This window comes from Bufo bufo, chromosome 6 (assembly GCF_905171765.1).
Source record: "Bufo bufo chromosome 6, aBufBuf1.1, whole genome shotgun sequence".
In the NCBI taxonomy this organism is placed as follows: Eukaryota; Metazoa; Chordata; class Amphibia; order Anura; family Bufonidae; genus Bufo; species Bufo bufo.
This window is the reverse complement of record NC_053394.1, coordinates 58,098,640-58,112,918: the sequence shown is the minus strand read 5'-3', so window position 1 is coordinate 58,112,918 and position 14,279 is coordinate 58,098,640. Positions and strand designations below refer to the sequence as shown.

Here is a 14,279-nt window from a genome sequence, read left to right as displayed (position 1 = left end):
TTTGTACTTATGACACTGGCTGACCTGTTATGTGAGCGCTTGGGATCTTTAGGCATCTGTGTTGGTCCCATGTTCATATGTGTCCGCATTGCTGAGAAAAATTATGCTTTAATATATGCAAATGAGCCTCTGGGAGCAACGGAGGCGTTGCCATTACTCCTAGGGGGCTCTGCCCTCTCTGCAGCTGCCACGCCCTCTCCACTTTGATTGACAGGACCAGACAGTTAAAACATCATCACATCTGGCCCTGTCAATCAAAGTGCAGAGGGCACAGGCTACCCGTAAATGATTGCTGCACTTGTTAACCCTCTCTCTTGAAGTCTTGAAGTCTTGGGACCAGGACCCATGGACACCTTCCATGCAGGAGCCGCCTGTTCTTTGCATCTTACATCAGCTTTTCCTCTACGTCGAGTTTCTCCGTGCACCAGAGAAAAGGCTTTGTACTGCTGGGGACATGAATGGCATACAGAAGTAGGCTCTGATGCTGGATTAGGGTTCACATATTTATCTACTCATTTAATCAGCAGCTATAAATGACTTCAAGGAAAAATTAAGAGTGGCTGAAAAATAATGACGAGTGAATGATCAGCAGCTACAGATATTGAGGCTGTGGCATTAAAACCCAGAGGTTGCTAAGCAACAATGAATCTCATGATAAAAATCACATCATTTCTATACCAAGCCGTCCGCTATATACTGGAACAATCACTGTATAAGGCAGGGCGTACGCAGATACCATAGGGCCCCAGTAAGAGACACCCCCCAGTTAGATTTCTGATGAATTTAATAATTAAAGGGGTTGTCCCCCTTTAGGTATTTGGGGCATATCGCTAGGATATGCTCCCAATGTCAGACAGGTGTCGGTCACACCTCTGGGACCCACACCTATACTTAGAATAGAGCCCGCAAAGTCCCGGGGGGGAGGGGGGAAGCGCATGAGCGGCTGTCCCCCACTCATTCCTATAAGAGCGCTAGCTTGACTATTTCCATCAGACCCATAGAAGTAAACGGAGCGGTGGCCGTGCTTGTGCATGGGGCACTTCCCATTCATTTCAGTGGGACTGACGAATATAGCTGAGCACACAGCTCGGTCTGGACTGGAGTACACGGTGAGAATGCCGACAGCATGTGCTCCAGGCGCGGTCTGTCTGGCCGGATACCACAGAAGTCCCTGTGGCAACACCAGCCGCACATTGACTGAGGCAGGGTGAGGAGATAGCTGCGTGAGCCTGGCCTACAAGCATGTCTTAAGGTGATCGTTTGGCTACAGCTATCTCTCCCGCATTATTCCCCTCATACACATACAAGTTGGGTTCGGCAAAGAAAGGAGAAAGGAGAAAACTGCTGTGAGACAACGCTGGTACCCGATCCCTCCCCCCAAGTCATCTGTTAGGGGACAGTCAGGAGCAGGGGCGTAGCTAGAAATGCATGGGCCCCATAGCAAAAAAATGTATGCCCCCCCCCCGTGCCATCCACAGATCCCCCCTCCCCTAAACAGTGCCATCCACAGATCCCCCCCTAAACAGTGCCATCCACAGATCCCCCCTAAACAGTGCCATCCACAGATCCCCCCTAAACAGTGCCATCCACAGATCCCCCCTCCCCTAAACAGTGCCATCCACAGATCTCCCCCCTAAACAGTGCCATCCACAGATCCCCCCTAAACAGAGCCATCCACAGATCCCCCTAAACAGTGCCATCCACAGATCCCCCCTAAACAGTGCCATCCACAGATCCCCCCAAAACAGTGCCATCCACAGATGCCCCCAAAACAGTCCCATCCACAGATCCCCCCTAAACAGTGCCATCCACAGATCTCCCCCTAAACAGTGCCATCCACAGATCTCCCCCCTAAACAGTGCCATCCACAGATCCCCCCTCCCCTAAACAGTGCAATCAACAGATCCCCCTCCCTAAACAGTGCCATCCACAGATCCCCCCTAAACAGTACCATCCACAGATACCCCCTAAACAGTGCCATCCACAGATCCCCCCTAAACAGTGCCATCCACAGATCCCCCCCTAAACAGTGCCATCCACAGATCCCCCTAAACAGTGCCATCCACAGATCCCCCCTAAACAGTGCCATCCACAGATCCCCCCAAAACAGTGCCATCCACAGATCCCCCCTAAACAGTGCCATCCACAGATCCCCCCTAAACAGTGCAATCCACAGAGCCCCCCCCTAAACAGTGCCATCCACAGAGTCCCCCTCCCCTAAACAGTGTAATCCACAGATCCCCCCCCTCATAACAGTGCCATCCACAGATCCCCCCCAAAACAGTGCCATCCACAGATCCCCCCTAAACAGTGCCATCCACAGAGCCCCCCTAAACAGTGCCATCCACAGATCCCCCCTAAACAGTGCCATCCACAGATCTCCCCCCTAAACAGTGCCATCCACAGATCCCCCTCCCCTAAACAGTGCAATCCACAGATCCCCCCCTCATAACAGTGCCATCCACAGATCCCCCCCTCATAACAGTGCCATCCACAGATCCCTCCCCTAAACAGTAACATCCACAGATCCCCCTCCCCGACTCTCACAGCAGTATATTTATAAACTAATCAGTAACTACTTTAACTTTAATCATTGCTCATTGCTGAGCTCTTTACTTGGATTTTTTGGATACCTTACTCTGTAGGCTCCTCCGGTAATAGCAGGCAGTGCGGGGGGCGGTGCTCACTCACTGACGTCACGCGCCTGCGCCGCCTAGTGGGAGGAGCAGGCGCGTGACGTCAGTGAGTGAGCGCCGCCCCCCGCACTGCCTGCTGTTACCGGAGGAGCCTACAGAGTAAGATATCCAAAAAATCCAAGTAAAGAGCTCAGCAATGAGCAATTATTAAAGTTAAAGTAGTTACTGATTAGTTTATAAATATACTGCTGTGAGCGGCGTGGCCCTGTATATTCTAACCCCCAGGCAAGCGTCCCTGTCACCATGGGAACGCCTGGGGGTTAAAATATAACATCGGATTTGAGTTTTTACGATCTCACTGAGCTCGTGAAAACTCAGATCCGATGGTATATTCTAAACCCCAGGCAAGCATCCCTGTCACCATGGGAACGACTGGGGGTTAGAATATACTATCGGATCTTCTGAGTTCTCAGTGGCCTGGCTGGAGCCTCCGCAGCCACTGTGTTGGCCCGGCCCTGCGTGCGCCCTGCTCCAGTCCTGACTCCTCCCCAGCCAGGCCGAGCCTCGGCCCAGCCAGGCCGAGGTCCGCGGATCGGGCCTGGCTGCCTGTGTGTAGTGTGTGTGGAAATAAAAAAATAAAATAAAATAAATCAACAGAAGTCGGCACGGACGGGCCCCCAGTGGCGTAGGGCCCCATAGCCACTGCTATGGTTGCTATGGCGATCCCTACGCCACTGGTCAGGAGCACCCCATGCACATGAGACTGCCGATTCAACCAGTTGGTCTCAGGGACAACCCACTAAAGTGCATTGAGCCCTTAGGCAGACTCTGCAATGTAAAGCCACATACCCCTGAATAAGAGAAAAACTGCAAGCATTGCTCCTGTGAAGCCTTCAATAACATTGACTGACCTTATAGCACAAGCTGCCTCTGTGCTAATGGTGGGTGACTCAAACACACCTTCACCGTACACCCAGCCAGGCCCCGACTACACAGCTGAGGGGTCCATGTGTTTACCTTTATTTCTCCTGTTCTGGGATTCGGTCACATGACCGTGTCCATTCAGCTCTTTCCTATTTCTTGTGATGTTGAGATCTGAAGCATGCCAATTGTTTGTTCAATTTTCTCTGTTTATTTCATCCTCTTTAGGCCTCATGCACACAACCGTTTTTTTTTAAGGTCCGCAAAGACGGGGTCCGTAGGTCCGTAATCCATGACCGTTTTTTCGTCCGTGGGTCTTCCTTGATTTTTGGAGGATCCACAGACATGAAAAAAAAGTCGTTTTGGTGTCCGCCTGGCCGTGCGGAGCCAAACGGATCCGTCCTGAATTACAATGCAAGTCAATGGGGACGGATCCGTTTAACGTTGACACAATATGGTGCAATTGCAAATGGATCCGTCCCCCATTGACTTTCAATGTAAAGTCAGGAGTCCATTTTATACCATCGGATCAGAGTTTTCTCCAATCCGATGGTATATTTTAACTTGAAGCGTCCCCATCACCATGGGAAAGCCTCTATGTTAGAATATACCATCGGATTTGAGTTAGATCGTGAAACTGAGATCTGACAGTATATTCTAACACAGAGGCGTTCCCATGGTGATGGGGACGCTTCAGGTTAGAATATACTAAAAGAACTGTGTACATGACTGCCCGCTGCTGCCTGGCAGGTGCTGCCAGGCAGCAGGGGGCAGACCCCCCCTCCCCCCCTGTATTTAACTCATTGGTGGCCTGTGCGGCCGGCCCCCCCTCCCTCCCCTGTAGTTAACACATTTGTGGCCAGTGCGGCCGACCCCCCCTCCCTCCCCTGTAGTTAACACATTGGTGGCCAGTGCGGCCGCTCCCCCCCTCCCTCCCCTGTAGTACTGTAGATTCAGTGGTGGCCAGTGGGCCCCCCCCCCTCCCTCCCCCTCCTAATTAAAATCTCCCCCCTATCATTGGTGGCAGCGGAGAGTACCGATCGGAGTCCCAGTTTAATCGCTGGGGCTCCGATTGGTAACCATGGCAACCAGGACGCTACTGCAGTCCTGGTTGCCATGGTTACTTAGCAATTTTTATAAGCATTATACTTACCTGCGAGCTGCGATATCTGTGACCGGCCGGGCGCTCCTCCTACTGGTAAGTGAAAGGTCTGTGCGTTGCATTGCTTATAGCACAGACCTGTCACCTACCAGTAGGAGGAGCGCCCGGCCGGTAGCAGTAGCGTCCTGGTTGCCATGGTTACCGATCGAAGCCCCAGCGATTAAACTGGGACTCTGATCGGTACTCTCCGCTGCCATAAATGATAGGGAGGGAGATTTTAATTAGGAGGGGGAGGGAGGGGGGGCCCACTGGCCACCAATGAATCTACAGTACTACAGGGGAGGGAGGGGGGCCGGCCGCACTGGCCACCAATGTGTTAACTACAGGGGAGGGAGGGGGGGCGGCCGCACTGGCCACCAATGTGTTAACTACAGGGGAGGGAGGGGGGGCCGGCCGCACTGGCCACCAATGTGTTAAATACAAGGGAGGGAGGGGGGCCCACTGGCCACCAATGAATTTAAAACTGGGGAGGGAGGGGGGTGTGCCCCTCCTGCCTGGCAGCACATGATCTCTTACAGGGGCTATGATACGCACAATTAACCCCTCAGGTGCAGCACCTGAGGGGTTAATTGTGCGGATCACAGCCCCCTGTAAGAGATCGGGTGCTGCCAGGCAGCAGGGGGCAGTCATGTACACAGTTCAAAGTATATTCTAACTAGAAGCGTCCCCATCACTATGGGAACACCTCTGTGTTAGAATATACTGTCGGATCTGAGTTTTCACGAAGTGAAAACTCAGCTCTGAAAAAGCTTTTATGCAGACGGATCTGCGGATCCGTCTGTGTGAAAGTAGCCTACGGCCACGGACCACGGACGCGGATGCCAATCTTGTGTGCATCCGTGTTTTTTCACGGACCCATTGACTTGAATGGGTCCGTGAACCGTTGCCCGTCAAAAAAATAGGACAGGTCTTATTTTTTTGATGGACAGGAAACACGGATCACGGATGCGGCTGCAAAACTGTGCATTTTCCGATTTTTCCACGGACCCATTGAAAGTCAATGGGTCCGCGAAAAAAAATGGAAAACGGCACAACGGCCACGGATGCACACAACGGTCGTGTGCATGAGGCCTTAATGGAAGGGAGAGATCTGCATTAAAACTGTATCAAATCCACACCAAAAAAGGGAAGCACATTCGGTTTTTGTTGTGGTTTTGTTGTGGCTAAAGGCTCAAAGGCTATGAACACCTTGGGAGAATTTTTTGTATGATTACATTTTACTCATTTTGGGCAAAAAAAAATTTCAGTTGGCCTTTATTAAACATGTTCTGCCATTTTTGAGTACAGGGGTTAAAAATCAGTCTGTTTGCAGAGTATCACTTCACCGTCCCTTCAGCTGATGGCTCATGTGATGTCTGAGCCTCTATATAAAACCTTTCGTAATTACTTATGCCAACTGTAAAGACTGCATTTCATGTGAATAGTGCTTGTGTGAATCACCTGTGGACCGGCTTTAGTAAAGTACTGTGGATCTGTTACACCACAACTAGTCTCGTCACTGTACCACATTACGCTACCTGTTCACTCTATCATTTTTACTGCATGGTCTCAGGAAACGCTGGGGAGGACAACCACCATGACTACTACAACTCCCATCTGCACTACCATTCCTATCCTCTCACTTCCATAGCAGCCTCGCTGGAGTTACAAAATTAGAGAATCAAGGGTTGGGTGCCTTGGGTTAGGGCTGATACAGTGGCATGGCTGCGAACGCATTTGATGTAGGTGGAAAGCCTACCTACCACATCCGGGGGTTGGGGAGGGAATGCATATGTTTACATATTCTCACCCTAATGCTCAGGTGTAGCCATACAGGAGCAGAGCATGTATCACTGCATAAATACTGCCAAGAAAAACTGTGTACAAAATCAAACTGTGTACAAAACAGATATAATTATAAGATTTTTTATAGATTTTTTTACGATTTGACAACCCAGTGGATCTGTGGATTCTGTGCCTCATGCACTTTATACTCAGTGTATTTGCTTTTTGAGGCTGATTTATCTCTACGCTGTGACTGGAATTAATTAACTTCATTAATATCCAAGGAAAACCTTACTTGGATATGAGCTGATATTTTTTCTTGATAGGAGCAGCTGAACAGAAGTTCATTAAAGTCTTCCATTTACTAACAGAACATTTTTGCTGCCGTTTAATTAGCGTATTAACTGTAAAACATAAGGATTCTCTTCAGTAATTCCACTTTATGTATTTTAAACTGTAACTGTCATTTAATGTTTCTTTTTAATGTGTAGGGCAAGTGATTCTGGTTATTTTTCTAATATACTTTTTTTTTTGTGTTTTTTTTTTTTTATCTCAAAACTGCCCCTGAAGTTGCTATGGAGAACCCATCAGTAGTGTCAGCACAGCACAGTCCAGCTCACGTCTGCACTCACTGCCTCCCTCTTATATATCTCTAAAACTGCTATACTGACTATATATATATTCCGCCCTGTCTGGCTGACATCTATACACTGTCAGTGGCTCGCGCTGACAGTGTATGTTCGCTCTGTATCCCAGCGTTCTGAATAACTAACTAGCTGCGAGGAGATGGAGGAGAGTGAGCAGTGATCTCCTGCATCTCTCTGCGGCTTCACATCGAAGGGTTTGATACACTGCCCCCTATGTCTACTGTCAATACATAACAGTAATAAAGTAAAGAGCCAAGAAGTTCTAGAGTCTGCATGGGCGAGCATGGGAGTCAGACAGTAAGGTATTTGCTGATCAAAGCTGATAGACCCTACTGCTGTGAGAAGGACATTGTTGAGACATCCCTCTGGTCAGTCGTATCTTAAACCTATACCCCTCCATTGGAAATTTTAGCCAGCCTTTCAAGAGTAATATTGCCATCCATATATTCTCTAGAGAGAGAGAGACTCTAAGAAGATAGAGAGGAAGGAGTACTATAATTCCCTTCCTTACTCAAATCCATACATTGCTATTTGGGAGAGTTGCACTGTGAATAATTTAGAACTGTGTTTTGATACTATTAGGGGTACTACATACAGCTCCTCTCCGGCACCATATGCCATGTACCCTACACCTCCTGCCTTGCGCCCGCACCAAACCTGTAACATCAAGGGCTCCCCAACTACCATCAGGCAGGAGCCCATACATTAGGGTGTGCCCCAAGGGAAGAAAGGGTGCGGCCCACTTTCACTGTGAGGGTTGCCATTGTAATTGACTGTTACAGCCAGAGCCACAAACACTTCCATCCTCCACCCAGCTCCTCATGAGCTTGTGGCAGGTGCAGATCTCAGATCCAGATGGCCAGTTCATCTCAAAGTGTGGTGGGTGCCAAACCAATATATCCTTTACATAGAAGTAAAGTTTTATTGCCATAAATGTGTGGTGCCTTACTGTCGGAATCCTGCATGGTTTTGATGGTTCTACACCTTCTATGAATCTCCATTCTCTTACCCTCAGGGATATTCCTTTACAGTAGTTACATTGTTCTCAGGCAGCTTTTTATTCTCAGGAAAGGTGTTTCCTAGGTGAGGCTTTTCTATGGGCCCACTTGACAGGAGCACACACATGTAGGTGTGTTTATTATGTACTGTGACGTGTTTGTTATCTCTGTACTGTGACATCACTGTGTTTATTATCCTTGTGCTGTGACATCACTGTTTATTATCCATGTACTATGACATCCCTGTGTTTATTATCCCTGTACTGTGACATCACTGTGTTTATTATCCATGTACTGTGACATCACTGTGTTTATTATCCCTGTACTGTGACATCACTGTGTTTATTATCCCTGTGCTGTGACATCACTGTTTATTATCCATGTACTATGACATCACTGTGTTTATTATCCCTGTACTGAGACATCACTGTGTTTATTATCCATGTACTATGACATCACTGTGTTTATTATCTCTGTACTGTGACATCACTGTTTATTATTCATGTACTATGACATCACTGTGTTAATTATCCCTGTACTGTGACATCACTGTGTTTATTATCCATGTACTGTGACATCACTGTGTTTATTATCCCTGTACTGTGACATCGCTGTTTATTATCCCTGTACTGTGACATCACTGTGTTTATTATCTCTGTACTGTGACATCACTGTGTTTATTATCCATGTACTGTGACATCACTGTGTTTATTATCCCTGTACTGTGACATCGCTGTTTATTATCCCTGTACTGTGACATCACTGTGTTTATTATCCCTGTACTGTGACATCACTGTGTGTATTATCCCTGTACTGTGACATCACTGTGTTTATTATCCCTGTACTGTGACATCACTGTGTTTATTATCTCTGTACTGTGACATCACTGTGTTTATTATCCATGTACTGTGACATCACTGTGTTTATTATCCCTGTACTGTGACATCGCTGTTTATTATCCCTGTACTGTGACATCACTGTGTTTATTATCCCTGTACTGTGACATCACTGTGTTTATTATCCCTGTACTGTGACATCACTGTGTGTATTATCCCTGTACTGTGACATCACTGTGTGTATTATCCCTGTACTGTGACATCACTGTGTTTATTATCCATGTACTTGTGGAAGAGACAGCCTGAGAACAGCAGGGGAAAAAAAGCGCCTTGCATCGGAACTCCAATTAATTATTAATTCAGCATCACCTATGCGTTTCGGTGGTGGCCCACTAACTTCCTCACTTCGCTAACATGCAAACAGTTCAATAAATACAGTGTATTTTAATGGAAATAAATAATTCTCATATCCACTGGATTACAGCTTCACTTCATGCTACTTCAGTGGGGCGATTTGTATTGCGTTGTTGCTACTATCTTCACTTCCATTAATAAAACGTCTTGTTCCTTTCATTCTCATTTTCTTTCATCTATTGGTTACTCTGCTATCCTTGGTCACCTAGCTTTTTGACGTTTTGGTTTCTAGGTTACAGCACCACATCAATTGGTTGTTTGCTGGTTTCTTAGCGACCGTATTACATCACTTCCTTTGTTCTTGTGCCCATAATATCCAGGCACACTATCTAGTTCATTTTTTAGTTTTTTATGTAGGTCTCAGTAATTTCCATGTATTTAAACTGTCATATCCATCCAATGGAATATTCTACATTGTAACTATTACTGTGTGTGCTCTTGATTGTTTTATTCATTTCTAGTGACATCCACTGTAATTATTGATCTTTTTGCATGTCAGTCCCTCAGCCTGATGAAGGCGGCAGACTGAAACGCATAGCCGATGATGGATTTTATGTTTTTATTTATTTAATTTTTTTTATATTTTAATTGGAGTTTCCGGTGCAGTGTGCTGTTTTTCCTTCTCTTCTCGAGGTGTCTCTTCCACGTGTTTTCTCCAGCGTCCATTAGGATGTGTCAGGCAAGCGAGCACAATAGCCTTCTGCTTCTCACTAGTGTTGTGCCTGGTCGCACAACACCATTCTGTGTACTTACCGGTGATTCATCTTGTGATCCCCTGGGGTATCACACTAGATAGTGATCCCCTTTTCTTTTATTATCCATGTACTGTGACATCACTGTGTTTATTATTTCTGTACTGTGACATCACTGTGTTTATTATCCTGTACTGTGACATCACTGTGTTTATTATCCCTGTACTGTGACATCACAGTGTTTATTATCCCTGTACTGTGAATCACTGTGTATATTATCCTGTACTGTGAATCACTGTGTTTATTATTTCTGTACTGTGAATCACTGTGTATATTATCCTGTACTGTGACATCACTGGGTTTATTATTCTTGTACTGTGAATCACTGTGTATATTACCCTGTACTGTGACATCACTATGTGTATTATCCCTGTACTGTGACATCACTGTGTGTATTATCCCTGTACTGTGACATCACTGTGTTTGTTATTCCTGTACTGTGACATCACTGTGTTTATTATTCCTGTACTGTGACATCACTGTGTGTATTATCCTGTACTGTGACATCACTGTTTATTATTCCTCTACTGTGACATCGCTGTGTTTATTATCCCTGTACTGTGACATCACTGTGTTTATTATTCCTGTACTGTGACATCATTGTGTTTATTATCCCTGTACTGTGACATCCCTATGTTTATTATACTTGTGCTGTAACATCATTGTGTATTCTCTGCATGATTAAATCACAGTGTTTGTTATCCTTTGTACTATGACATCACAATGGGCATTATCTTTGTGTGTTATAGAGACCAAATAATTAAAGGGAGTCTGTCACCTACCTGACCGGTTTCAAACAAGTGGCATTGTTCAGTGGGGCACAAAGACATGACACAGATGTTACCCGTGGTTAGTTCTTCTGATGCTTCAAATCGCCCAAAAAGTGAAGTACTTTTTTATCATATGCTAATATAGTGCAGGGGCAGAGAGTTTTCTGAAAGTGCCCAAGTTCCTCCGCCTCACTCGCGCCTAAGTCCGCCCCTCAGTAAGCTCAAGCCAGCCCTGTGGCTCTGTGACATCATATTTCCCTATAGGCTGTTCGCGCATCACTGCCGGGCCCGGGCATGCGCACTGTTCTGCCCACTGTGGTCAGAGGCACAGAGATAAGCAGTGCGCATGCGCCAATTTCACGCCAGTAACTGGTGCATGCGCACTCCATATCCCTGTCCCTCTGCCCACAGTGGGCAGAACAGTGCGCATGCCCGGTCCCGGCAGTGATGCGCGAACAGCCTATAGGGAAATATGATGTCACAGAGCCACAGGACACTGGCTTGAGCTTACTGAGGGGCGGAGTTAGGCGCGAGTGAGGCGGAGGAACTTGGGCACTTTCAGAAAACTCTCCGCCCCTGGACACTTGCGACCGCTCATTAGCATATGATAAAAACGACTTTTTGGGCGATTTGAAGCATCAGAAGAACTAACCACGGGTAACATCTGTGTCATGTCTTTGTGCCCCACTGAACAATGTCACCTGTTTGAAACCGGTCAGGTAGGTGACAGACTCCCTTTAAAGCTTTTCATATTCTGAACCTGCTGCTAAAGCCTCATAGTTATTTGTACACCCCTGAACCCTAGTACATAATAAAACGTATGTTGCTGCTGTAAAATAATTTGACGGCATTCAGATCTGAGTTCTGTGGAGGGTTTTATTTTTCGAGATAATTATTTCTATCCTCCTCCACTATTATTTGGCACAGAACAACTGCGGGAATAGGGCCCAATACTGTTTACTGTTAAAATATTTAGGATGCTTTTAAATTGTCAGCAGCCATCATACAAAACCCCAAGGGTGGCTTTCCTGTGCAGCATCCTCTCTTCACAGCGCAGACATTGAATGCTATCCCGGCACATTTAAATTCTGCAATTTAACAGGCAATTCAGGATAATAGCATGATTACACATGTGAAAGTAATGTATAAAAAGAGGCGTCCTACCTGTGATGCACAATGTAGGTTATGATAGATGCGAACAGGCACAACAACATAACAGCGGTGCATGCATAAACCACAGGGTGCAGGAACTCCCCTGGGTACTGAGGGAGAGACAGCACAGTCTTCAAATCCTAACAAGAAAAGCAAACAACATTATATCCCAGCCTCATCTACACAGGTCACACTTTTAAAGCTTCTGCCCAGATCCTCAAATATAATGCTTTATATAGAACAACTCACTATTACACGCATATGTTTTAGTACAACTCTACATAGGACCCTCAACGCAGAAGAAAATGGTACATAATCGGCAAGTCTGCATGTTTTATACATTTACATACAAGAAATAGTAAAAGTAAAATAGGTTATATACATAGAAGTGCAATACATCTTAGAACTGTGCATCTGTCACTGCAGAAGACGGCAAATGCAACATAATGTATAGAACATAAGTAGAGATGAGCAAACTTGCGTTTTTAAGTTCGGCGTACAAGGTTCGGGTTATCTAAGACTTTTGTTATGGATTCTGCTACCACGGACCATAAGTTATCATCCATGGTAGTGGAATCCATAACGGAATTCTTAGATAACCCGAGCCTTGTACGCCGAACTTGAAAACCCAAGTTCGCTCATCCCTAAACATAAGACAAATTACCTACTTAGACTCTTGAGTGGTGAATTTACCATGTATAGGAGGCAGCAACCCCCAGCACTCCAGCTGTTGTGAAACGCCCAGAGAGCACATTTGCTTGGCTGTTTTCAAAACTCCCATATAAGTTTACTTTCACACATGCGTTGTGAAGATTTCTGGATCCGGAAATCCGTGTGCAAATGGATAGCATTTGTAGACGGATCCGGATGCATTGAAACACCGGATCCGTCTCTCCGGTGTCATCTGGAAAAACGGATCTGGTATTTTTTTTTTTTGCATTTTTAAAGGTCTGCACATGGGCAGAATGGAAAACCAGATCCGTTTTGCCTGAACATTTGGTTCCGGATCCGGCATTAATGCATTTCAATGGAAAATAAGTGTTCCAGAATTTTGGACAGAGAAAATACCGCAGCATGCTGCAGAATTTTCTCCGGCCAAATAGAGTGAGAGTGACTGAACTAAAGACGGATTGCTCTCCATTCAGAATGCATTAGGATAAAACTGATCAGTTCTTTTCCGGTATTGAGCCCCTAGGACGGAACTGAATACCGGAAAACTTTAACGCAAGTGTGAAAGTACCCTAAGTGAATGGAGCATACTGGAAGTTGTACTTTCACAACAGCTGGAGTGCCGGAGGCTGCTGACTCCTGACGTAGGCAGTACTGGATTGACATCTTAGAAACCTCATTTTAGAAGCCTATCATGACATGATGTTGGGAGAGGAGAAACCCTATGCAGGCTCCTAACTCACTGAAGCAACTTTATTTGAGACCATTACTCTTCATGACTAGTAATGAGCGGGAGGTGGCCATATTCTATTTAGACGAAATTCGCGAATATTCGCTTGAATATTCGTCTCATATTCCTCGAAATCGAATATTCATCATTATTCTAGCTATTGCGATTAATATGCGATTTAAATAATCGCGTATTGCGATTTTAACTTAAGGTAACTTTCCTATTGGTTTGATATCTAGAATTAGCGAAGATGACGAATATGACGAATGTATTCGTCATATTCCTGAAAACGAAGATAACGAAGTATTCTCCATCTTCGTTTTAGCTCCATATTCGGCAACTTCGCTAATTCTAGCAATCAAATAGGAAAGTTGACTCTAGAGACAGCTGTGTTTAATTCGCTATGCGATTATATTACTTTGCTTTTTTTTAAAATAAATTAAATAATTCTAATACTTGATAATTATTATAATTATTCTATTTATTTAAAAAAAGCTAAGTAATATAATCGCATAGCGAATTAAACACAGCTGTCTCTATAGTCAACCTTCCTATTTGATTGCTAGAATTAGCGAAGTTGACGAATATGGAGCTAAAACGAAGATGGAGAATACTTCGTTATATTCGTTTTGAGGAATATGACGAATACATTCGTCATATTCGTCATCTTCGCTAATTCTACCAAGCCAACCATAGTAAACCAGGTCTAAGTTGAAATCGCAATGCGATTACTTCAAGTTATATTAAATCGCATTCCGATTTTAACTTAATTCTCGCATCAGACAGTACATTCTAGTATGGAGGCATTCCCATGGTGATGGGGACGCT

General features: G+C 45.4%; 1 protein-coding gene across 2 annotated transcripts in view; it reads right to left on the bottom strand.

Moving 5' to 3' along the window:
- Nucleotides 1-14,279, bottom strand: part of ADGRA1 (adhesion G protein-coupled receptor A1) — a 926,644-nt gene that overhangs the window by 121,109 nt on the left and 791,256 nt on the right. For both annotated transcript variants that reach the window (XM_040434818.1, XM_040434819.1), the window contains one exon: nucleotides 12,065-12,192. In XM_040434818.1, the coding sequence (XP_040290752.1) occupies nucleotides 12,065-12,192 (128 nt within the window). The remainder of the gene's footprint in view (nucleotides 1-12,064; nucleotides 12,193-14,279) is intronic.